At 39.1% G+C, this 24,922-nt stretch overlaps 1 protein-coding gene across 2 annotated transcripts in view; it reads left to right on the top strand.

Moving 5' to 3' along the window:
* The window catches only part of ABCC4 (ATP binding cassette subfamily C member 4), a 153,652-nt gene that overhangs the window by 20,496 nt on the left and 108,234 nt on the right, over positions 1-24,922 (top strand). For both annotated transcript variants that reach the window (XM_054383749.1, XM_054383741.1), the window contains exons 5-10: positions 6,480-6,569; positions 6,980-7,143; positions 12,626-12,751; positions 15,524-15,773; positions 20,195-20,299; positions 24,616-24,705. In XM_054383749.1, coding sequence (XP_054239724.1) covers positions 6,480-6,569; positions 6,980-7,143; positions 12,626-12,751; positions 15,524-15,773; positions 20,195-20,299; positions 24,616-24,705 — 825 coding nt within the window. The remainder of the gene's footprint in view (positions 1-6,479; positions 6,570-6,979; positions 7,144-12,625; positions 12,752-15,523; positions 15,774-20,194; positions 20,300-24,615; positions 24,706-24,922) is intronic.

Below are 24,922 nucleotides of genomic sequence, written 5' to 3'. Positions count from 1 at the left end.
GCAAATATTGGGCTGTTTCGTTAGGGGAGTGTAAAAAATACAGTTTGTTGTTATGTTCATGCTTGCAATTCCATGGAAGTTACTCATTTGTAGAAATGCATGCCAATAGATATCAGACCTTAAAGATATACAGGTGCTTTTGCTCTCTCTTTGGTAATACTGTCTGAATGACAGCTTCAGTCCTCCTAGTGAAGGTGGTGAATTAAGTAGCCGTAAAGCCCAAGAGCAGCTGCTGATTCTCCCCTGCTCATGCTGTCAACAAGAGCCCTGCATCCATTGCTGGTGGAAGGGTTGTGTGCTGGAGTGCTAGGAGAATGTCAGCATTCAGCAGGAGAGGGGCAGAGCTCCCAGGGGGTGCTGTCAGATACTCAACCCCTCAGTTTCATACTCAGGGAGGGTCTTGCACTTGGTTGTCACCATCTGCTTCAGCACTCTCACTTGCCTGGGAATTACGTCACTGTCCCAGTCCCTCCCATGCACTTCATTGCCCCTGTTGTAGTTAATGTGAGATTTATTTATATTTTATTCCAGCAGCGTTGTAAAAGCTGTGAGTTGCCTCCCTTGTGGGTCAGACAGGATGACCTCTGCTTGGGGCATCCATCAGGTTAGTTCAGGAAGAGGCAGCCATGCTGTGTGAGATTGCTGCTGCCCCCTCCAGGCTGGCAAGTATGCCTGGTGTCTTCATAGAACATTTTGGGTTAGAAGGGACGTTTAAAGGTCATCTAGTCCAACCACCCTGCAGTGAGCAGGAACATCTTTAACTAGATCAGGTTGCTCAGAGCCCTGTCCACTCTCACCTTGATTGTTTACAAGTATTGCGCTGGGGAGTGTAGAGGGATTGAAATCAGCCATGCTAAGAAGGACTTGGGTGTACTGTTGGGTGAAAAGGTGGACGTGAGCTGGCAGTGTGTTCTTGCAGCCCAGAAGTCCAATTATATCCTGAGCTGCATCAAAATAAGTGTGACCAGCAGGTCAAAGGAGGTGATTCTTCCCCTCTGCTCTGGTGAGGCCTTATCTGGATTTGGTGGAGGAGACATGGTTCAGAATCAAGTGGAACCTTAATGCTAGGGTAGAGGCACGTTTTAGTATCATTTACTGGTTTTACTGTGGGAGCACTGGAGTCCTTGATAGGCTATGGTTTCTTAGCTGTCTGTGTGTCCTGATCAAGAAATAGCTGTCTTTCATTACAGATGGAACAAAGACTGCTGTGGGATGGAAAATGGAATAAAAGAAGTTATAGGTACAGGAAGGACTTGAGTAACATCCAGGATAAAATCCTGGCCTTGGTGCACTCTGAGGAGCGAGCAACCCAATTATGAATGTTTGCTTCTCTCTTCTGAAGCTGTTGACAATATCCAAACGATTGAGTCCATGTCCACTTCTAAGCAGGAAGTTCCTGCTGAGGATGCTGGAAGGAAAGATCTTTTTGGCTTTAGTGCAGCTAAAATAGTTACTTGCCAATTCTTAACCTAGGCAAAGAAGTTTAGTTGAAGGATCGGGACTGCACATTCTCTTTAAGAGTGTAAAGAAATCCATGTTATTACAAGTATCAAACACAGGTACTCTCCAGTTACGGTGAACACTTGTAATACTGATATAGGTCATGCAAAGATTTTGGGCAAAGAGTAAAGTAAAGAGAGTAAAAATGTCCCCATTGTAAGTGAGGATTGCTTTTCATGTGCATATTTATTATCCTCCCTCTTCTCATACCTTGGAAATTATCCTTTGGGAACTCAGCTCTAACACGGCACATTGGTTTCTTGTACATAAACATCTCTCTAAGGTACTAATTTACCAAACTGATTATTGTAACACAATTGGAAATTTACAAAATAGTATATAGTGATGTAGTTGCTGTGTTGATACTAGGTGTGAAGCATGGAAAATAAATATCCATAGTATGCACCTTTATTTCTAGAGATGTGGTTAAATGGAAAAGTAATCTCCCCATATCTCATAAATGAGAGTGAAGGCTAAGGTCACAGAAGAACATTGATAAACCTTTGTAATCATTTGTCTTCATTATCTTAGACTTAGAGACAGGTTCTGTTTTTTTCTTTATCCTCATTCAGGCTTTTGAAGGAATCTGGATGCTAATTTACCAGTACTTTGTAGAGTTCATTAATTGCTGTAGTAAATAAAAGCTTGAATTTGCAAGGATGAAGGGATTGGGTGAAATCATCCTTAGTGGAGAACTTCAAATGCTCATAACTCTTACATTTTAGACCCTTTTTCATTTCCTGGAAAGTTAAAACCTTACTTAAAACAATCCTGTATTCAAACACCAAGATGTTTTGTGATCAGTAAGAAGTATTAGTGATGTATGCAGAAAGCTCCTAACAAAAATGGAAATGGAATCCATCTCATGACTCACGGTCTCATGTAAAACCAAAGGCTACTTATGGGAGGCTGATTATGTTTTTTTTAAGATTTAACTTTCAGAAGTTCAGTGGGGTTCAGAATAAATACTAAAGCCGTGTAAGCTGTGGAGTAGTAGGTTGAGACAGAAAGCAGCCAAAATTTATTTGGCTGAACAGTTACATTGTTCCTTTCTATGGTTAGTTCTCCATTTTAATGTGCTTTGGAGTTAACTATTTTGGGGTAGGAAGAGATTAAAACACTAAGACAGGATTACGGAAGGCAATGAATAGTTAAAGAATTGAAACAGGGCCTGTGCAATTAGAATCATAGAATCAGTCAGGGTTGGAAGGGACCACAAGGATCATCTAGTTCCAACCCCCCTGCCATGGGCAGGGACACCTCACACTAGATCAGGCTGGCCAGAGCCTCATCCAGCCTGGCCCTAAACACTTCCAGGGATGGGGCCTCAACCACCTCCCTGAACAACCCATTCCAGGGTCTAACCACTCTCATGGTGAAGAACTTCTTCCTCACTTCCAGTCTGAATCTCCCCACTTCCAGCTTTGCTCCATTCCCCCTAGTCCTGTCACTCCCTGATATCCTAAAAAGTCCCTCCCCAGCTTTCTTGTAGGCCCCCTTCAGATACTGGAAGGCCACAATAATGTCACCTGGGAGCCTTCTCTTCTGCAGACTGAACAGCCCCAACTCTTTCAGTCTGTCCTCATAGGAGAGGTGCTCCAGCCCTCTGATCATCCTGGTGGCCCTTCTCTGGACACGTTCCAGCATGTCCATATCCCTCTTGTAATAGGGGCTCCAGAAGTGGATGCCGTACTCCAGGTGGGGTCTCACCAGAGCAGAGTAGAGGGAGAAAATCACCTCCCTTGACCTGCTGGCCACACTTCTCCTGATGCAGCCCAGGATCTGGTTGGCTTTCTGGGCTGCAAGTGCACATTGACAGCTCATGTTGAGCTTCTCGTCCACCAGCACCCCCAAGTCCCTCTCCTCAGGGCTGTTCTCCAGCCAGTCACTGCCCAGCCTGGATTTGTGCTTGGGATTACATCTGAAGGAAAAAATGTTCAACATAAGACATGAAGTGTGCAAACTGGTGTCATTAGCTCACATAATGTCTTTGTTTAAAGGGTGGACAGGTATAATTTTACTCCCCTGTAAGAGTAAAATAGCATGGCTCCTGTTGAATTGGAGAGAAATACAGAAACCATATTCAAAAACATACAGAAAAATACAGAACACAGGAATCCTTAACACCTAATACATATTCCAGAAGAATACAGGGTACATGAAAACCTCTCCAAAATCTTTCCCCAACCAATTTAAACCAAAAGCCCCAGTGCTCCTTCTTCACATTGCCTCCTTTACGTTAGGCCTAAACAGGCTGAGGTTGCACAGGACAAATTAGTCAGTCCTCTGCAGGCCATAAGCAGGCTTACTCCCCTGTGTTACCAGATAAGGACTGCCTCTGGAGAGCTGAAAAGAGGGAGAAAAGAGACAAAAACTCTGCAGCCAGTTTTATAGAGATGTCGGCATTATGGGAATGAAATACAAAAGATTATGCTTTCTGGGGTGTATTTTGGGACTGTCTAGTCCCCCTGGAAGACTTCTCTATGATTTAAGACCTCTCAGGGCCTTAAACCCAGGACATATAATTAAAATATACTTTCCTTCAGAAAGGGTGCTTGCTGGTAAATATATCTGAATGGAAAATTTATAGATAGAAATTCAAGCAGATCTTTGTCCTGAAAACAGATAGCTGGCAAATTTAAAACATAGAGTCAAACTGCAGGTGCTTTTTAGGAAGGTGTGTGGCTCTGGATAATTTTCAGTAGTATTTCTTACTGTCCTGAATTAACACAGGCTGCTGCTACAAGCCCTTCTTCTCCCTGCACTGTCAGTATGGTATTGAATATTCATCAGCAGATTCAGCTCAACCCCTGACACTTGCCTTGTAGTGAATTTGTAAGTGTTGTGATTGAAGCAGTATTTAAAGCCACAGCATACTGACAGACTGGGACAGAATTAATTTTCTTCATAGCAGCTCATAATGGTGCCCTGTTTCATGTGTACTGGAAAGGGAAATACTAAAATAGGAATTTTTGGTAAAAATTGCTTATATAAGTAAAACTGCTGTTTTATGTCCAGTGTTTGTATTTCCTCCTGTACAGTTTGCAGTCTAGACAGGTCCACTCAGCCAGAAAAATATAAGGCTTATTTCACTTAAAACAAAGCAAAATGAAACAAACAACAAAACAAGAAATAAACCAGTACTAATTCAAAAGCATTTTTGGAGTAGAATGGGAAGAAAAGACTAAAATTGCCTTGTTTGCATTGCCGCTGAGTGGGAGTGGCAGTCTTTTCCCTGAGAAGACAAATTAGTCACAGATGAGCACCCTTCTTTTGGCTAAAATGCTTGCATTGTTCCTTCCAAGACTCACTTGATCAAAATGAGCTGGTCTAGTGCATCTTGAGAATGCCTGTGATTTGCTATGTCTGAAACAGGAAGAGGTCGGAAAGGTGACTCAAGTGATGGGTCTGAGATAGATCTACACTGTGAACCACTAGCAAGATGCCAATGAAGGGTTCTTCTGAGTGGCTCAGGTAGACCTCAAATAGCAGATAGGTTTATGTTGTAGAGTAGAGAAGGTGCTGTAAGCACCCCCCTGAGCAACTTCTTCAAACATGCCTCACTTGAACTCCTGTTATTATGATCTGTGCTTTTCTAGGATTTAACAGCTTTTCTAGGAGCTTATCAACTTTGCTCTGTGGTGTGGAGGAAGTGTGATAGAAATGTGGATGTGCTGTAAATATGTTACCTGCAGGCAGCCTCACATGGGATTTCAGATGTATGAGAGGCAAATGGCTTTAGACAGGGAATGAAGCAATTACTTGCTTGAATAATTAAATTTCATCTCTCACATCCCCAGTATCCTAGTTTTATTACTGGGATATCAGAGGAATTTTATAGTGGAGTTCTAAATGTTCTTTGTTTGCTGGTTTCAGTGAATGAGTGTTGGGATTCTCTCTGTGATTTAATATCTTTGTAGTCCAACTGTGAGGTACAAGAAATGTAAGATGCTTCATTCAAAATGTCGCTTTGAATAGCACTTTGATGTATGATATTCAGGTGCTCAGTGCCTGAAAATGGAAAGTATTTCTTAGGAGTGAACTACTCCTGTTACAGGAAAAAATGTAACTTTTTTTTTTTGTTAACTTGTTCTGCAAAACTGTTTTCAGCAGATGTAGAAGGAAGCAGGGTCTGTTATCTGCATATTTGAGCTATTTCAGTTTGCATCGTTGCTGTAATGTTCAGGCTGCACATTTCCAGATGTGATTTTTTTCTGAGGGGTATTTTATAATAACATAGTATTTTCTACTGATTAGCTTATTTATTAGCCTACAAAAATACTTGATACTTACTCTTGTTTTTCATGGCACGTGCTAAACTTCATTTAATATAATTAAGAAATGTTATGATTTTACATGAGTTATTAACAAGGAAAGTATTTATTAATTGATAAAGGGATATTCTGATTTGCAAAGAGAGATAGCACAGTTAGCAGCATTAGCAGGAACTGATAGTGTGAAATTAATAACTTGGGTTTTTTTTGTCTTCTGTCAGGAATCTCTTTCAAACCAAAATTCTTTCAGTTGGCCAAATTTCCTGATTTTAATTTGGTCTTCAGGTAGAGTTTCCCTGTTTAGAGTAGATGCTCATAATGTGGGTGACAGCAAAGAAAATGAGGAGTTACAGGCTCTTTTGTTCAGTTTTAATACTTTTGTGATGCTATTTTTGCATTTTTAACCATTTTGGACCTGAAGATAGTTAAGGCACTTTTATTCTTGCAGTCCTTCACTAGAGTCCTGGAGGTGTTGGGTTTTTTCTTTTTCTTTTTTTTTTTTTTCCCATACTTGGGACTTTCTTCAGTGAACATAACCCATATGTTATCTAAGGTTCTCGAACTGTGCCCAGATATTCTCAGGCAAAAGCTGAGATGTGCCTTCAGGATTTGCCCCTGATTATATTTGTATGTATGGTCTGCTGTGTATAGGTGTACAGTGCTTTGTAAGTTGTGACAATTTTGAGGCTCTTCTGACTTTTTTAGGCGCTTCGTCTCAGTAACGCAGCTATGGCAAAAACTACCACTGGTCAAATAGTAAACCTTCTGTCAAATGATGTGAACAAATTTGATCAGGTAAGAAGTATTACACATCTTTTCAAGGGGCTTAAAAAAATCTAGGGTTTTAGTCTACACCTGATAATTGTTTCTTATAATTTATTCTAGCTGTTGATTGAACATCACGGGAATAGAAATACTCTTTTAAAATGAGGGAGGAAAATGTACTTTTCCCCTCCCTTACTATTTTCCTGCTGTTTTCTTAAGCTCAGAGAAATGTTGGTGCATGAAGATAAAACACAATCAATGTGATAAGCTTAAGTTCTGAAAGTTAGGCCCCTGTGTGTAAACTTAAGTCTCTGAATGCCTCTCACTGGATGTCTTACTACCTGCCTCAAGCAAAGGTGCTTCCTCAACTTCGTATTGTCAGAGTTTAACATTTTAGCGAAGACCAAGAGCTAATTTTTGTTTCTTAACTATTTGCCTAGGTAACAATTTTCCTGCACTTCTTGTGGGCTGGACCAATGCAAGCTGTAGCAGTAACAGTGCTTCTCTGGATGGAGATAGGCCCATCCTGTCTTGCAGGAATGGCAGTTCTGATTATTCTTCTTCCTATTCAGACATGCATTGGGAGGCTTTTTTCTTCCCTAAGGTAAGGTTGCATATGTTGGATTGTAGGTATTTTCTGTCCTGTGTTTCAAAGTATGCTTACTGGATGCTGGTGGAGCACTGCTCTGAGATCACCTTCTGTCTGGTGAGGATTTTGCATTGTCTTTCTTTTGATGGGAGTTGCTATTTAGGGACTCAAAGTGTTCTGTCTTCCAGGAATGCTGGAAATAGCTGTTACCCATTAGTTGTCCAGTATGTTAAAAGAGTTGAGGCACTTCTGCAGATCTTGGGATAGAATTGTGTCACTCCTTGAGCTTTGCCTTCCTGCATTGATGCTTAAGGAGCAACACTGTTGGTCCTCTGATAAGTTTGGCTTCTGGGGTGTCCTGGTTTTGACTTATAAGCTGCTCAGGCCAAAGGGACCGAGAAGATATTTTACTCCTTTTCGGGGAGTAAAAGTAAAATTACTATACACTGATTGGAAGTTTAAATGGAAATTCTATTTACAAATACATATACAAAAGGCATTCAGGTAGAACGAATACACTGACAAACTAGGCCAAGCCTACCAGGCCAAAGTGTTCCAGAAACCTCTACCCTACCCAGCCTCAGCACCCTGACCTCAGGCCTGCCAGGCTTCATCAGGCCTTGTGGCATAGCTCAAATTCCCCTGCCAGCCAAAGCCATCTCCCCCCACACAAACCATGAGATAAGATGTGCGCGCTCTTCTCGAGGAGGAGGGAGAAGAGAACAATATCAGTTGTGTGTTCCCTTAAATAGAGGAAACGTCAGGAAATGGAATAGAATAACACATTACAATATCCTGGACGACCTGTCTGTGCCCCTTGACTTTCTGTATTTTGGAGGACTTATTCTTTGTGGTTATCTTAAAGGCACCTGAACCTCAAAACCACCACGTGGGATGATACAGGAATTGCGGCAGAAAGCTCTGGAAGTTTTGTGTTCAGAGATCTTGCTCTTTTTCCTCCTAAAAGATGCAGAGAGGGAAAAGGGGAAGGAACTGGGAGAGAAAGGCAGAAAAAAATGATGACGGATTTGGTGTCAGCTGTGGGGTTTCCAACTGTAAGGTTCTCGGCTGTGGAGATATCAGATGAGTTTGCAGTAATTTTTTATTATCAGACAAATTTAATTTGTTTTTCTGTGACTTCCTCTTAAAGACTTGGCTCAAGTGGGAATACTGAATTATATCTTCAATGTTCTTCTTCCTAACTTTTTTGTGTAATTAATCATGCTCTACTATCTGTGCATCCTGAGTTTATAAGTGGCTTTTGTATCTAAATATTTTTGTGTTTTTTACTGTGTACACATGCTTAGTAGGGTTATGCATCTTGGTTGCATGTGTATTCAAGGTAAATAGGTTCCTTCTAGCTCTTTGGATAAATAGATTTTTTTTTTTTTAAGTGAGCTGTTGCAGTTTTCACGTTGGTTTTTAAGGCAAGTTTTCCAGAGATACTGAGAACAGCATTGGTGTTGCATGTCTAGGTATAAAAGAGAGAGGTGATAACTGCAAAATGAGACTGATTCATAGACTTACTTCTGTTTGTGACCACTGTGATGGTCTTCAGTTACTGTGCTCACAGGCTGTTTCTCAAATAATGAGCCATTCAGTGTTCTCTGTTAAATTATTTTTTATTATTTTTTGATAAAAACCTTTGTAGTGCAATTCCAATATTTTCTTACATGTGCATTTTCACTGCATGTGTAATATGCATGCATAAGTATCAAGATACTTCACTTGGGTTTTTTGAATTTGAAGTTTTTGCAATTTTGAGCTTTGAGTCAATAGTTAAAATGCTGTGCACTTCACTACTGTCTTATCCATGGTGGTAAGTGGTAAGCATTATTACCCATGCTTTACAGATGGGAAATGGGCACAAGGACATTAAGGGACTTGTCCAGGTTCAGACAACAAGGTGACAAATACCTGTTCTTGAAGACAAGAATTTAAAAAGTCAGTCAATGGCAATGTAATGTTGTTCAGGTTTTCCTGCCATTCATTCAGCCACTTGTTTGGATGCAGTGCAAGGGAAAGAATTTGTTATCCAGAAAAACTTTTGCTTGTCTACATGTGCACAGGTCTTTGTATTTGTGAACATAAATGTGCAGTGAACAGGAGTTAATGGTAAAACTGAAATGGATTTCAGCTCTGTAATGATGAGTGTGTTCACTTGGCAATTGCTGGGAATCTGTATGGATTTAGGGAGATCAGCATATGAAGAAGTAATTTAAGGATTAAAGCTTTTGCTAAAATCCACGCACGCTCAGTGTGGCAGCTAATTTGTGCTATTATTCAGCATTGTGCTTGTGACCCGGTCTTGTAAAGGCAGATAGGCACACCAGTTCATGATGTGGGCATTAGCCTCACTGCTGTAGGAGTTTGTAGAAACAGACTCGGTATCCTCTGGAATGGTACAAGCTGTGTTGCCCAGTATTGCTTTCACCTGCACAAGTACTGGAAGTTTTACAGAATACACAGTACCTGATACGTTATTTCAGAAATAGTTCAGTTATTGGACTAAGGAATATAAATAAAATGGCCTTAAGAGCTAAACCCTTTCACTGCTTAGCCATGCAACTGCAATATTCTCATTTAAAGCCCTTCTTTAAAACTGTGTAAAACTTATGTCACACATGATTAAAACCCATTAAATGTGCCTAGTGAAGGCAAAAAGGAATTTTTTAGCTCGCTTAATTTAGAATGCTTATTAGTATCACAGAGAGGACTTTTCAGATGCCTGAAGAATTTTCAGGTCTTTTCTTATTACACTCTTAAGCATGCTATGTGAGCATGTGTTTCCTAGTCATGCTGATCTGCATGTACTCTGAATTTAGTGTTTTTAAACCTGGAGACCTGTCTTCCTCTGCTGCTAATTGCCATCAATATGCTGTAAATCTGCATATTCTACAGCTACCTGAAAGAATGCTGTAGTGTGGTGGAGTATGGTCTCTCTTGGTCTCTTCTCCCAAGCAATAATCAATAGGACAAGTGGAACAGGCTGCCCAGGGAAGCAGTGAAGTCACCATCCCAGGAGATATTTAAAAGATGTGTAGATGAGATGCTTAGGGATGTGGTTTAGTGGTGATGGCAGTATTAGATTTACAGTTGAACTTGATGATCCTAAAGGTTTTTTCCAACCAAAGTGATTCTACGATTCTACTGTAAACCATTATATAATATTTTTGAGACAGTGGCTCCTGGCATTTATGAACAAAATGTAAAGGAGTATAACTTAAAAACAAAACAAACCCCAAACAAAACAAAACCAACACAGAAAAATACCCTCCTGCCCCTGGACCCAACCTATTGAACATTGTAAAGCAATTTGAAAGGGGATAGTTACTGTGATAACAGTTCAGCAGGAAAACTGAAAACTTGTTTTGTGAGAATTACAGCCTTTTTGATTCACACCATTTAAAAAAGACACCTCTATTAACTTTCTTATTTTGAGTCATCTTCAACCTTCCGTTATTTGGAGACCAAGCCTTGGAGTTAGGTCTGAAAGGTGACTGTTTCTAAAGATTGCAGGTGAGAATTGTTTGCTGCTGCAGATGGACAACACAGGCTAAATTTTGCCTTTTGAAGTGGAGGTGTGTGTATGGAGAAGAAAGAATGAGTTCTCTCATTCTTTGAGGAATTGTTTTACTGTTTCTTTCTGGAAAAGATGACTTAATAAAGATAATCTTGTTCCTTGTCAGCACGGTTGTTTTAGGCTAAGCTGTCTTCCTCAGTCTTAGTAAGAAGCCTTGATTGTGCTAGGGCTGAGCTTCTACATGTTTTTTGTTAGTTTTCTTGTATAAATATTTCTTAATACCATGCTTCAGCTATCCTAATGTTTATGGAACGTTGGTGCAGAGAAGTTTTTAAATGATGAGCAGGTACCTGAAATTCTTTCTCCTGAAGTGCTTTGAACATGGCTATTTCTTCCAGACCATCAGAGAATTCTTACAGGGGTCAGGTTAACCTGACAAAACCTAGCCACACCTTCTAAAAAGCTTGTGGTTTGTTTTATTGTGTTTGGGTTTTTTTTTGTTTGTTTGTCCGTTTTGTTTTTTTGTTTGTTTGGGGGTTTTTGGTAGCTTTTTGTTGTGGGTTTTTTCTCTAAGTGTGATCTCTCAATCTTAACTTTAATTGGTATATACAAAAATAAGTCCTTTAGCAAGAGAAGGTATTTTTTCTCAAATTAAGGCCTACCATAGCTCACTATGTGCTAAGTATGTTTTTCTGCATGAATGATTTCAGAATTGTAATAGGCTTTATTAGCATGGTTTATACATTCATTACATGGCTTCTAACTTAAATGCTTTTTTCCTAATTAACACTGTGACTTAATTATTTAATTTTACGTTGTGTTGGGTTGAAGATTCCCCCCAACATAAAATTGCCAGACTGGCTCAGTTGGAAAGCAAATGAAGCTGTATTTACAAGCAAAACTTCAATCTAAAATACGAAATGCAATGAATATATACAAAATACACAATATTTACATATATATACAATTTATAAACTGCACAAGAACCCCCCTGGACAAAACCAGGGGGCTACTAATAGCTTCCCCCCTCCCTGTTCCTTCCCTTCCCCTTGTACACCAGACAAGAGAAAGAGCAGAGAGCTGCTGTTAGTACTTAACCACAGCAAGAACGCATTCAAGGTCAGCAAAGCCAGCAGAGGCACAAGTTAATATCTGCCAGAGCGAGGAAGCAGAAAAGGGAGAAAATTAATTTACAAAAATAACTATGTAAGTTATCTGACAAATGGGATTATTTAGAATTTATCATATTTTCTCTTTTATGGCAATTTATTTACATTCTATCACTTTCTATTCAAGATCTGTGGAAAATTTTCTAGGCTCACCTTAAAACTACCACATATTCCAGTTTGTTCATCAATGCAAATATAATGTGGGACTAAAATATGTATATTTACCTTAGTGTCATTTGCAGTTAATGCTTAAATAATATTTATTTCTTTTTAAAAATCTTGTCTTGATTAGCTCTAGCAATTGTACTGTTACTAAGTAATCTTTGCTTCAAGTAGAGTTAATCTGAAAAAGACACTAATGGAAGCCAGTTTCTTTAACAACATCAAAAGAGCCTTATGGGACGACTTATTATTGTGGCATTTCAAAACCATTTTAAAAAATTCATTTCCTGGTTTTTTTTGTTTTAGTTCCAAATTTAGTATTTGTAAACTTACTGAGTTTTTCTATTGTTTGTTTAGGGAAACAACTTTTTGTAAGGTGTGTGCTTGCACAAACTGAGATAGAATTCTGAACACTGAGGTGACTCAGTTCCTAGGGAATATCTGGAATACAGACATACCAAGTCTATCTACTGTATATCAGCTTTAAGATACTGTTTAGGAAGAACCTTGAATGCAATTACAATTACATGAATTCTCTTTACAAACAAAAGCAAAAACTTCTTCGATATGAGTATGTTGTATGATCATAAATAATCTATTCTCCTTTGAGAATCTGAGAATTTTTACTTTGTGCTTTTTACAGAAGCAAGACAGCTGCCCTAACAGATGTCAGGATTAGGACCATGAATGAAGTCATAAGTGGTATGAAGATAATAAAGATGTATGCTTGGGAAAAATCATTTGCAGAACTTGTGAATGGTTTAAGAAGGTAATCCTGGAAAGATACAGCTTGTTACATGATCTATATCTGTTTCCATTTTTAGCATGTGTACATTATTGTGTGCTCTAAAGAGCAGTTTACTTGAATTTATTTTGTTGGTTTTGTTTTTTTAAAACTTTCTATAGCATGAGTGAAGGAATGAAAATATATTGTATGGGGCCATAAAAAGAAAAAAACCCACTTTGATGTTCATAAATAATTTTTTAATTCCTTTTTGTGATTATATTTAACACCAGCAGCTGATAAACTGTAATAGTTGTAATTTAACAATTCCGTAATTTAACATCTCTGTAAACTGGAAGCAAGAAACCCATATGCAGACATTTTCCTTATGAGAAATACATAGTATCTGATTTTCTGTCCTGAATGATCCTGAGCATCCTCAAGTAGTACTCTGCTTCCCTTTCTGCATTTTTAAGTGTTACTCAAGACATCTGAGAAGGGTGGTGAAGAGAAAGACAACAACTTTGACATTCCCTATTTTTTTTCAACTGGCAAGGCTGAGTGTAGTATCCCAAGGCCTTTCATTTCAGAGGACTGTCAGCATTTAATTGAAACTTATTCATAAATTTGATTTTTTTTCAATCAGTATTTGTGCTTTTACTTGACAGTATAAGAGAATTCAGTGTTCGGGTGGCAGTAAGATTTCAGGTGCATATTGCTCGTCGTCTAATCTTCACGTTAGGTTCCTCTGTAGCACACAAGTAGAAGGTTGTTATTCTGCTGCAGATTCTCTGATTTATTTTAATTTGTTTTATTTGGATTTTTTTTTGAAGGAATTTGCTTTCCTTTCTATCCACACACAGGCTTGCAAACTTGATAATGTTCCTTCAGGTGTTTCTTCCTATGCATATAGTCCTTTCCTCCTTCAGATTATAGGATCCTGCACTGATTGAATGTTATTGATTGATTGAAAGCTTCGCTCTCTTGCATGGAGCCAGAGAAGAGGATGTTTTACTTAAAGCTTCCTCAGCAGCAGGTGTATTCACATCACTAAACTTTAGATTCCAAGTTCAACGCCTCATTAGGATTAGAAGCCTCCTTTTTAATGATAGAAGGAAATAAGCTCTTGCAAAACACATCCTTAGCCCTCTTTCTTTTTTCTAACTGGATGTGGAACACTGTAGTTAAAAGTCTGAAGTTCAGCTGGGTGATTTATAGCTCAGTATTTCCACAGTGGCCCTCGATGCTTCCTAAAACAACAACTGAACTCCTTTGTTGCCTTTTTTTTGAGTAGCTGTCCATGTTTGTTTCCTTTCATACAAGTTTGTGCCTTAAGACAGTGTAGTGTATTACATATGGCCTGCAGGTAGGCTGTAATTTATTTGGTATTTATGGAGAGTAGCACAAAGAAGTTGCTGATTATTCACAGATAGTGAGAGGATTATTAAGGATTATTAGAGGGTGGGAAAAGAGTTTCATCCAGGATTGTAGAAGTAATTGAATTAGACTGAATTCAAATAGTTTATGTACAAATGTTCTTTCGCTGTACTCTGGAGGAGATCAGAGATTGTGAGCCCTTAAGCTGAAAAAATAAGTCTTTTGAAACTCTTTGAAAGTCTGTCAATTCAGCCAATTTGGCAAGTGTAGTGGGAAGATTGCTTAACTAGCTTTCCGGTATTGCATCTGCGTCATTCTCTCTAAGTCAGAATTTAAATTACTTCAAATTGCATAATCATAACTTGAATTTCTGATCTGTGTATGTAGTTCCAAGTGGAAGGTAATCAAAATGATCAAGATTTTTTGCTGAGAGTTGCCAAAATATTTGGAAAGAGAAATTTGAAATTTTCATAATTTCATATTCTCATATTTGTTTCAAACAGATAAGGTTAGAATATATGGGGAAGGAGAGTGATTGATAAAGAAAAACTGTTATGTTTAATAAGTTAAGCTTGATGGCATCCACAGTATAGATAGTGCAGTAACATTTTGAGGACAGGACTTGGTGAGTCATTTAGAAGTGAAACTGAAATTTAACTGAAGTAGAAATTGAGAACATCCGCATCTGCAGCTTTTCATTTGCTGGTGGGAGACTTACATGTCTGTGCAGTTCCTCAGTCACTATTTAGGTTGGGTAATGGTTGACAGAACAATCGGCCTCACAGATCAGTATTTCTCTGAATTATGAACAAGAATTTCTAGAGCACAGGAAGCCAGGAGCAGGGTCCCTATTGGGGAGGATTTGGACAGGAAAAGAAATACTGCAAATCCTGTGGTCGTGCCTAAGGACCAGCAGATACTTGAGCCATGGTTCGACTCTTGATCTTTGGAACTCTTGTCCTGTTTTTTTTTCAAGTGCATGTTAATCTTTTCAGAAGTTTTGTGACTGAACTCTGCTGGATTTTGATGCTGGAAGGATAAAGAGTTTGTGGGTGCTTTTTATACAGAGCTGTCTTATTTTTTTTATCTTTGCTCTTGTACACAACCCTCAAAGATTTGAAGCATATTGAAATCTAAAATACTACTTTGACCAAAGCAGAAACAAAAAAATGAATATTTTGGGTTTCTGTCTCTGAAAAATAATAATTTTCAATAGCTACTATAGTAATTCTCCCCATTTATTTTCTGCCTTTTAAAATTCTCTTATTTGCTACACCATATAACATACTTCCTTTACAATTCTTGAGATATGAGTTGGAGTGGTACAAAGGGATGAGAAAGGATATAAAAGCAAAATCCTGAGAGTGGGTTTCTTCATCCTATTGTTGAGGGCATCTGTGATGAGAAATTGATGTGATTGTTTATATTTTGCATTTTTAGGAAGGAGATTGCTATGGTTATGAAAAGCTCCTACCTTCGAGGACTGAACTTAGCCTCTTTCTTTGTGGGAAGCAAAATAACAGTGTTCATGAGTTTCATGGCATATGTGCTACTTGGCAATGTTATCTCTGCAAGTCGGGTGTTTGTTGCAGTGTCCCTGTATGGTGCAGTGAGACTGACAGTAACTCTGTTCTTCCCTGCGGCTGTGGAGAGAGTATCCGAGGCAGTGATTAGCATACAACGAATCAAGGTAAGGTTATTGATTTGAATGGTATGTGGATCTCTTGTTCTAACATTGTTTTAATGTTGCTGACAAAAACAGCCTTATTTTGGTTATGCAGTTTGGGATTGTTAATAAAATAACCTCTTTTGAAAATGGAATGTGTTGCTGTGTGTGCACGTGCAAAAACATGACATGTACTGTAGGGCAGACTGAAATGTAGGAGAAAAGTGTACATGCAAAGAGGTGATGTACACATTGAGGTAGGAGGAATGTGTATACAGATGTGTGTGGTGGGTTGAAATTACACCCAAAATAAAATTTGCCAGACCAGCTCAGTTGGAAAGCAAATGAAGCAATATTCACAAGCAGACTAAAATCTAGAAATATGAAATGTGATGAATATGTACAAAATATACAATATTTACATATAGTTACAATTTATAAACAACACAATATCCCCCCTGGACAAAACCAGGGGGCTACCAACAGCTTTCCCCTCTCCCCCTCCCAGACAAGCGAAAAAGAAAGGAGAAAAGCAGAGAGTGACTTAGTGGCCCTTGGGCAGAGGCAGTGATATCTGTTCCTTTTTATCCTTGTTTCCATTTCCAACGTATCCTAGTGATGGGGGGATTTTACTTTTGACAGCTGGTTCCAACTCTCTTGCTCTTACGATTCCTTAAGGATGTTTTTTGGAAACCAGCTCCAGAATCAAGGTTCATTGGATAAAGAATTGTCCCAGTAAATCTGTAGCATCCTTGATGCTGTCACAAGTTGTTTAGTTTCCATTTCCAAAGCTGTTTAAAGGCTGGACATTTTTCTACTAAATGACAAGATGCTGCCATGCTGCCTAACCAAAGATGTGTTATTGAAATGTAAAGAATTGGAAAGGAATTAAGAGAGTAGGAAGTACAGAAGGAAAAAAATAAAGGTGATGGCTACATCTATTTGAGCACAGCTGAAATACTGTGTTATTTTAAGATGATAGAATCATCGAATCAGTCACGGTTGGAAGGGACCACAAGGATCATCTAGTTCCAACCCCCCTGCCATGGGCAGGGATACCTCACACTAGATCAGGCTGGCCAGAGCCTCATCCAGCCTGGCCCTAAACACTTCCAGGAATGGGGCCTCAACCACCTCCCTGAACAACCCATTCCAGGGTCTAACCATTCTCAGGGTGAAGAACTTCTTCCTCACATCCAGTCTGAATCTTCCCACTTCCAGCTTTATTCCATTCCCCCTAGTTCTATCACTCCCTGATATCCTAAAAAGTCCCTCCCCAGGTTTCTTGTGGGCCCCCTTCAGATACTGGAAGGCCACAATAAGGTCTCTTCTCCAGACTGAACAGCCCCAACTCTTTCAGTATGTCCTCATAGGAGAGGTGCTCCAGCCCTCTGATCATCCTGGTGGCCCTTCTCTGGACATGTTCCAGCATGTTCATATCCCTCTTGTAATAGGGGCTCCAGAAGTGGATGCAGTACTCCAGGTGGGGTCTCACCAGAGCAGAGTAGAGGGGGAGAATCACCTCCCTTGACCTGCCAGCCACACTTCTCCTGATGCAGCCCAGGATCTGGTGGCTTCTGGTCCACCAGCAGCCCCAAGGCCTTCTCCTCACGGCTGCTTTCCAGCCAATCGCTGCCCAGCCTGTATTTGTGCTTGGAATTGCCTCGACCCAGATGCAGGACCTTGCACTTGGTCTTGTTGAACCTCCTGAGGTTGGCTTGTGCCCACCTCTCCAGCTTTCTCTTAGGTTTTTGTGCTGATCTTCAAGCACATTCATATGGAGAGAAGGAAGCGAGAGATATGATTCAGGTGACAATAAAGAGTGATAGTCAGAAAGTAAGTAGTAGCCTTTCCTCCATGTTTATTTATACATAGGTAAGAACTGTGTGGCTAAAAGAATAGTGGCTGCCTTTGTTTTTCACCTAAGCTCTCTTTTCCCCCATCCTAGCTACACATCTGAGAGCCAGTCGGCATCTCTTCTTCAAGGTCACTTACTCTGTTGCGATGGAGCAGTAGGTTCAAGGTCCTTGTGTGAAACAAAGTGAGAGTAGTTGTTTTTCAGAGGGTTATTTTGGTAAATACACAAAAAGACGATAAGTTTTAGCTGTGTGTAAAAGATACAGGTTTCTCTTTCAAGGGCACAGCCATTATCTCAAACTAATGTTTGCTTTTCAGCATCCTGTGGGTGGTAGCAGCTTTGTTTTGCTTTGCATGGAAGATTATTGAATACAAGAGAAAGGAGGAATGTTGTAAGATAACTTAAAAGAGTCTCTAAGACTTATTGCATTGGGAAATTTTATTTGTAGTGTTGATTTTTTTATGTCTCTTTAAAATTCATGGTGTTAACCGTATGACCTTTTTTTTTTTCTTCATTTGTACTATTTTTATTTGAAATCTTCCATATGTGATAGTGTAAGGTTTTTTAATTAGATGCCTTGCTAGGATTTAGACATGGGTGTGGTAGTTTTAGGCTCTGCTTTTAAAATTTTTTCACAGCTCTTGAGCAGAAATTGGTAGAATGTAAATAAATCACTATTTGGTATAAAAAGGAAAATAATGATAGTTCTAAACAATCCCATTGGAGAGATAAGGGACTTAAACTAGTTGTACCAAAACAATCTTTCTTCTTCGTGTTTCCTTGGGCTGGAAGATACTGACTTTGTGCTTCTGCTGGCTTCTGCTTGACCTTGGCTGCATTGGTTTGGCGTAAGTCTAACAAAATCTCTCTCTGCTTCTTTCTCTTGTCCCTTTTGTGAACAAGGGGGTAACAGAGGGCTGGTCTTTGGCCGGGGGGGTTCTTGTGCTGTTCATTAGTTGTAAATACCTGTAAATATTGTATATTTGTACATATTCATTGCATTCCATTGTAGATTGTAGTTTTGATTGTGAATACAGCTTTCATTTGCTTCCAACTGAGCTGGTCTGGCAAACTTCATATTGGGGGGGAATTTTCAACCCACCACACATGGGATGAAAGCTACTGCTAGAAAGAAAAAAATCCTCTTAAACACAGAAACAACAATAGACTGATTCTCTGCTCGTAACTGATTCTCTGGCATGGTATTTCAACCATCATCAAAATCCAAATCACACTTCTGAGGTATTTTCTCAAGCCACACACCTCAGTAGTGATTTAAGCAGTACCTGGAGTTTGTTTCTTTGCTGCCTACTACTTTCTTATCCAGAGTTCTCTTTTACACATGTATCCATTTGGACCTGCCCGTTTAAAGCAGCTCTCAGCAGTACTCACCTGGTTGGACCACTCAGGCATGTCACTTTTGTATTTGGCAGAGATTGATGTGTATGTGCATTGAGTTTGCAGAATGCTGACTTAAAACACTTGACTTCTCACTGCTCTCTGAAATGATACTCACCAGCTGGAGCTTGAGCAGTACCTCTGTGCCTGTTAACACCTGGCAGTACTATTCTTTCCTTCCCATGGCATCCTCCTTCAGCTTCCTCTTAGTTACTTAATTCTGAAAGCCTTCAGTAGCTATTACACATCTGCAACCTGTTAGCTTAGTACTTGTTAACTAATTGTGGCTTCTAAGATCAGGATCTTCCTTCCTCTCTCAAAATACTGTCTGCTAGAGCCTATTTAAGGTCTCTGTGCCCTGGGATTCAAAATGTGGAAGTATTTTTCTGATTTTGTCTTAAAATAGTGCTAATTCTTACCCTTGAAAATTTTCTCTAGAATTTGCCCTTTTCCTTGCTAAATGTATTTGAAGTATTTATAGTCTAGCATCGTGCAAGTTATGTTAGAAACGTGGCATTTATGCAACTTGAAGGAAAGTCTCTCACTTGGATATGATGTAGAAGTACAATAGGGGTAGTGTAACAAGCCACTTACGCAGATGTAAACAATTTTTAATTTTCTTAAATGCCCAGAACTTTAGAAGTAGAGGTTCAGATAGTGTTCTGCAGCCTTTTTGTCACTTGAAGAATGCTTAGAGACAAGTGGGCAGCTTCTTTCTATCTTGTTATCACTTGGAAGAATGATGATAACATAAGCCTTTACCATCACAGCAGTGAAGTGATAAAGTGTTTCAGTGGGGATTTCACTTCTTTAGCACAGGAAAAGGGAGTCAAACAATTTTAAGATTTGTCAGTGTTTCAAAGAAAAGACCTGACAGGTTCCTAAAGTTCAGTTGCTTCAGGAATTCTCTTTTATTTAGCAGTTGATTGTTAAGAGTTCTGCAGTACTTTTGTGCTACTTAATCTGCACTTCAGGGTTTTTTGAGAGGACAGTTAGCCATGTAGAGGTACACTGAAGGAGTTGTACATTGGTTTGGAAATGTAATCCTCAATCTGTTTGTGGCTGGTTCCCCTTTCCCCCCCGCCCCCAGTTAATGTTCTATATTCTGCTTGCAAAACCATGTGCTTGGGTTCCTTTCTCATTCTCAGTCTCACATGAGACAATATGCTGTGCTTTTTTGTTATTGCAGAACTTTCTGATCCTTGATGAGGTCTCACACTTCCAGCCACAACTTCAAGATAATAATGAGAATGCCATTCTTCATGTTCAGGATCTGACTTGCTATTGGGATAAGGTAAATTTACTTATATGAAATATAAAGTATATTGGTGGCGTTGGCATTTTAAGTCTAAATAGCAGTATGTCTATGTATATTGTGCTGATGGTTTTTATTCCATTTTTTGTATGTGAGGATTGTTTTAGTATGTTAAGTTCTGTAGAACAGGGCTGAAATGCTATCAAGAGCATTTTAAAATTAGCTATTAATTATTATTGTATTTTATGTGAAAATATGTCTTGTTTTTAACAGCAGTGTATCGTGGCTGAGATACTTAAATTTGAGTTAAGGGCAGACAGCACAGTTAGGTGGACCTTGGCATGCAGGGTTTTCTTCTGTGAACTGAATGCTGATCAGTCAGCCTGGAACCAGTACAATCTCATGTTTCTCATAGCATATCTGAAAGCTTTAGAGACTAATCTGCATGCATTTGTTACTCTGTGTATTATAATTTGAGATACAAATAGTTCTCTGCTTAAAAATGGACTAAAACCGGCAAAAAGGTTAGACAAAGGGACAATAAGCAGGTGGTAAGTCTGTTATGTATCAGTTTCTTTGAGAGGCAAAGAATGAGTCTTGTTTCTGTTTTAAAACTGCAGTTGAGTGTTGTATCAACTTGTCTTCATGTCCCATGGTTAATAGGCAGTTATCCAACAGGTAATCATCAATTTGTGATGAATTGTTGCAGCTATTGCAAGCTGTCAGTATCCTTGCACAAGAGAAGCTGAAGCTTCAGTCTCCATAAGAAATACTGGAAGCTCAAAATGAATTGTGCCTATAGATCTCATGAGACATTTCCCTTTATATACCCTCTTCCCCTGCGTGTGTTGGGTCCCATGAAAGTGTGAAAACTTATGTGAGGATCTGCCTACAACTACTGCTGCTACTCAGCTATGAAAGGAAATTGCTGTTATTCTGCATTCATTTCTCCACGTTGTCTCTGTGACATAAATCTTTCTGACACATTGAACAAATTTTTTGAAGTTAATTGACATGAAAAACTATAGGGTAAATACATTCCATTTTGCTTTAGGATTTCTTAGTCTTTGTTTTCTCCCCAAACCAGCTTTGGTACCACTGTTAACAATTTATAGGAAGTGGTTGCATAATATGCTCATAAAGCACCTTCTTTTTTTTTTTTTTTTTTTTTTTTTTGTCAGTTGTTTATATTGCACAAAGCAGGGCAGCATGACTGGAATTACTGGTTTCCTTTCAATTTAAAGAAAACAAACCCAAACCAGTAAACCACCCACTAAACTGTTCTAAACTGTTAATATAACTTTCATTTTTATATTTAATTACAGTCAGTGTTCAGGGGAGAAGAATTGTTTTCCCTGAAATATTAAGAGCTGCTCAGAAAACTTGGCTTACATAGTCTTACAGTGATATAAAATAATTTTTATGGAGTTGCTGACTGAAAAGATTATGAGTTCTGAGGTAGGGAATCTATGAAAAGAATAATAAAAATATGCTATCCTTTGTCAAGTAACCCAGTTTAACTTGCTATCCTGACTAGGTTTCTCAAGACATTTTGGATCTCTGTACAGATGTTGCACAGCTAGGAGATAATTTTTGTCTTTTTTAAAGATTGTGAGCCAAAAAAAGATACTAAAAGTCTCAACAAACCACAAATCCAAAAACACTGGAATTAAAGAAAAGGATTGTTTGTTAGGCTTTCAGGAAAACAACCTGACATGGTATATTACAGGTTTATAAAAGACAGAACCAATTAATTCATGGTCATGCTCCTGTTTACTAAGTCAAGTTTTATCTTAAGTCCCACAGGCTAGTCTGATAGCAGCATGGAACTACGTGTTCTTCAGTATGGGTCTTTACTGATGTCCCTTGAGTTTACAAAACAGTCTGCTCAACTGAGCAACTTAAGATTTAAAATTCAAGTGCTTGAACAGAAGCCAAAGTTATTCCTTGTAATATTAGTCACTTAAAGAGGAGCCTAGCAGAATAGTACTTCTGTGCAGTATATGATCTCTGTATCCCTTAGGTGGGATAAAATGCTTTCTCTTGACTGTAGGATGTATAAAGTCTGCCCAAGATAACCTGAAGAGTTGCTGCCCCAGTGTGCTCTGTCCTGACACTTCATGTCTTGGTTCCCTTGCTTGTGCTGGTATTAATGCTTGTATGCATGACCCTGTGATGAACCAGTTCAGATGAATAAAACAATAGATAAGGAATCACTTTTAGTATGATTTGTTTGCTGATAGCTGACTCCCATAAACACCCATTCTGCAAGATTAGGGCAAGAGCAAGTGGCAGAAGAAGTGAAAGACATGGTTAGGTCACAGGAGAGCTGGGACATTTGTGGTAATGAGCTGTCACATGAACTTAGATTTAATAGTAGTCTGTGCTCTAAGTGCCTCAGTTTAGTGCCTAAAAATAGGTGTGATAAATTCAGGACAAATTGTCTTTCATTATTAGCAGTGCTCGTTTTCAAAAATGCCATGGGTGTTTGTGGCCACACTGTTTGCTTGCATTCCTACTTTTGTATAGAGTCTATGATATCTCAGAATACTGCTTTAATATATAATATTTGGGTATTAGCTTAATAACTCATAAGGTATTCTATAATGCTTTTAGGCTCTTGTGATAATTTTTTTTTCTTTAAAAGCTGAGTATGGGAGGAAATACCTTCACAATTCTGTGAATACCATCACAACCTCAAGATGTCTGAATGCCCTGTGTGTCTGAAAGCTTGTTTTTTCCATGTAAACGAATCAATTCAATAAGATATTTTCTCTTCCTACAGACTTTGCATTTAAAACAAACTAAAAAACCCCAAAAGAGATGATGGCTAGCATTAGTTGGTAGAGTTCCCCTGACCATAGCACTAGCTGAGCATCTGAGGTCTCTACTCTGGACTGAGAAATAGAAATCATGGTAAAATGATGGTGGGGAGGTGGAGTGGAGAAAAGGAAAGAAGCCCCGTTGTTGCCACCTTGTGGAAATTAATAGTAGCAACAAAAGTAGTTTTGCAGAGTCGAACAGCACACACAAGTCTGGGTTCTCACGGTATGACTGATTTTCATGTGAATCCTGAAGTCTATCTGTGAGGTGGCAGCTGTGATGGGGGATGTGTGGATTTGAGTTCTGGGTATGGTGCTGCCAAATCATGTTGGAGTATTTCTTCTGGCATGAGGAGATACGTGTGTGCTAGGCCAGCTCTTACGGGTGTGGATGTATGCTGTACCTGTGTCTCTCCCAAATAATTTGAAGTAAGTTACTAGCTTCCCCTTTATGCAGTCCCAGAACCTGCTCATGTGCCATCTTCTCTACAGGGTCAGGTCATGACCCCTTCAGTCCCTTAAACTTCAAAGAATGACTGGAGATGTTAAGTAGTCTGCAAGCTGTTAAGATGTGCACTAAATATTCTTCACATAGTTCTTTCTTAAATCTTAAGACTGAGGTTTTGTTTGATACTTAAAGGGGAGGGGGTATTTCTGTTAAAATGCATATATTTTCCTGTTTGCATTTTAGTGTCAGTCATGCTTAGTGTGGTCTAAGATGTGTGTAAAGGCAGATCCTGTTACAAGGGTATTTTGCTTTAATGAGAGGGAGATACTCCAGGCCCTTAGGAATTGTGGTTTACCACGGCTATTAAGGACATGATCACCCTTCCTTTTCACAAGGATCAGACATTTTTTACTACCTTGACAGAAGAGGTGCAAAATATGTTGGGAAATAAGCTCTTATGGGTAGTGTGACAAAGTATAGGCACACTAAAAAGGAATATTAAAGTAACAATCCTAGAGTAGTATCTTTTCACACAGATAGGTGCTGTTGTCTATTTAAAGTCTCTTAGAATCCATGATATACAAGACAAAGTAGTGTAAAATCAAATGACATTGTTCTATTTTCACTTTGGATAGCACCTTGACTAGAAGGAAAACAGACCTGGCTTTCCTGGGGCTGCAAAAGAGCTCAAACCTCCTCTTTTCCCAGCATTTGTCTGCCTACTCAGAGTCCCCGGGCGTGCCATGCTGGGGCTGTGAATGCTGGTGCTGTGGCCAGCAGAGAGCTCCTGTTTCTGAGGCTGCCACCCCAGTGCTGAGCTGCAGCAAGGATGTGTGGGCTTTGAGGAAGCACTGGTTCTGCTGCCTTTGGGTTTCTTATTCTTTAAACACTGTTTTGTCTGTATTACTTGTTCGTGGTGAATGAGCAGTCTTTCAAAAGTGTGAATTACTGAAGCGGCAATCTGTGTGCCCTAATATGGGTTGCTAATTTATAGTTACTTATGTGCATTGTTTTCTCTTTTTAAAGAGTTGTTTTGATGTTGTGTATTTCATTACTGAGAGCTTAACTTTTTCTCAAACCCACAGAATTTAGAAAGCCCAACACTTCAACAAATTTCATTTACTGTCAGACGAGGGGAATTACTGGCTGTGATTGGTCCTGTAGGAGCTGGAAAAGTAAGTCTTAAGGCTTATTCCATTCTGTGGGGATTTTATGAGTCTCTTAAAAGTGACTAGAGATTTGAAAACATGCAATTCAGTTCTGTGTGTTATAACACATTTCACATCAAGATCCTGGCATTCAAGAAAGGCAGATGTCCTTCTGCGGTGGGCAGGAGATCGTTCAGAGTTGAACAGTACTTTGTACATTGCTTCTAGACTGCATGTTAAGAGT

Source organism: Indicator indicator, chromosome 1 (genome assembly GCF_027791375.1).
Source record: "Indicator indicator isolate 239-I01 chromosome 1, UM_Iind_1.1, whole genome shotgun sequence".
In the NCBI taxonomy this organism is placed as follows: Eukaryota; Metazoa; Chordata; class Aves; order Piciformes; family Indicatoridae; genus Indicator; species Indicator indicator.
This window is presented reverse-complemented; position numbering and strand designations above follow the sequence as displayed.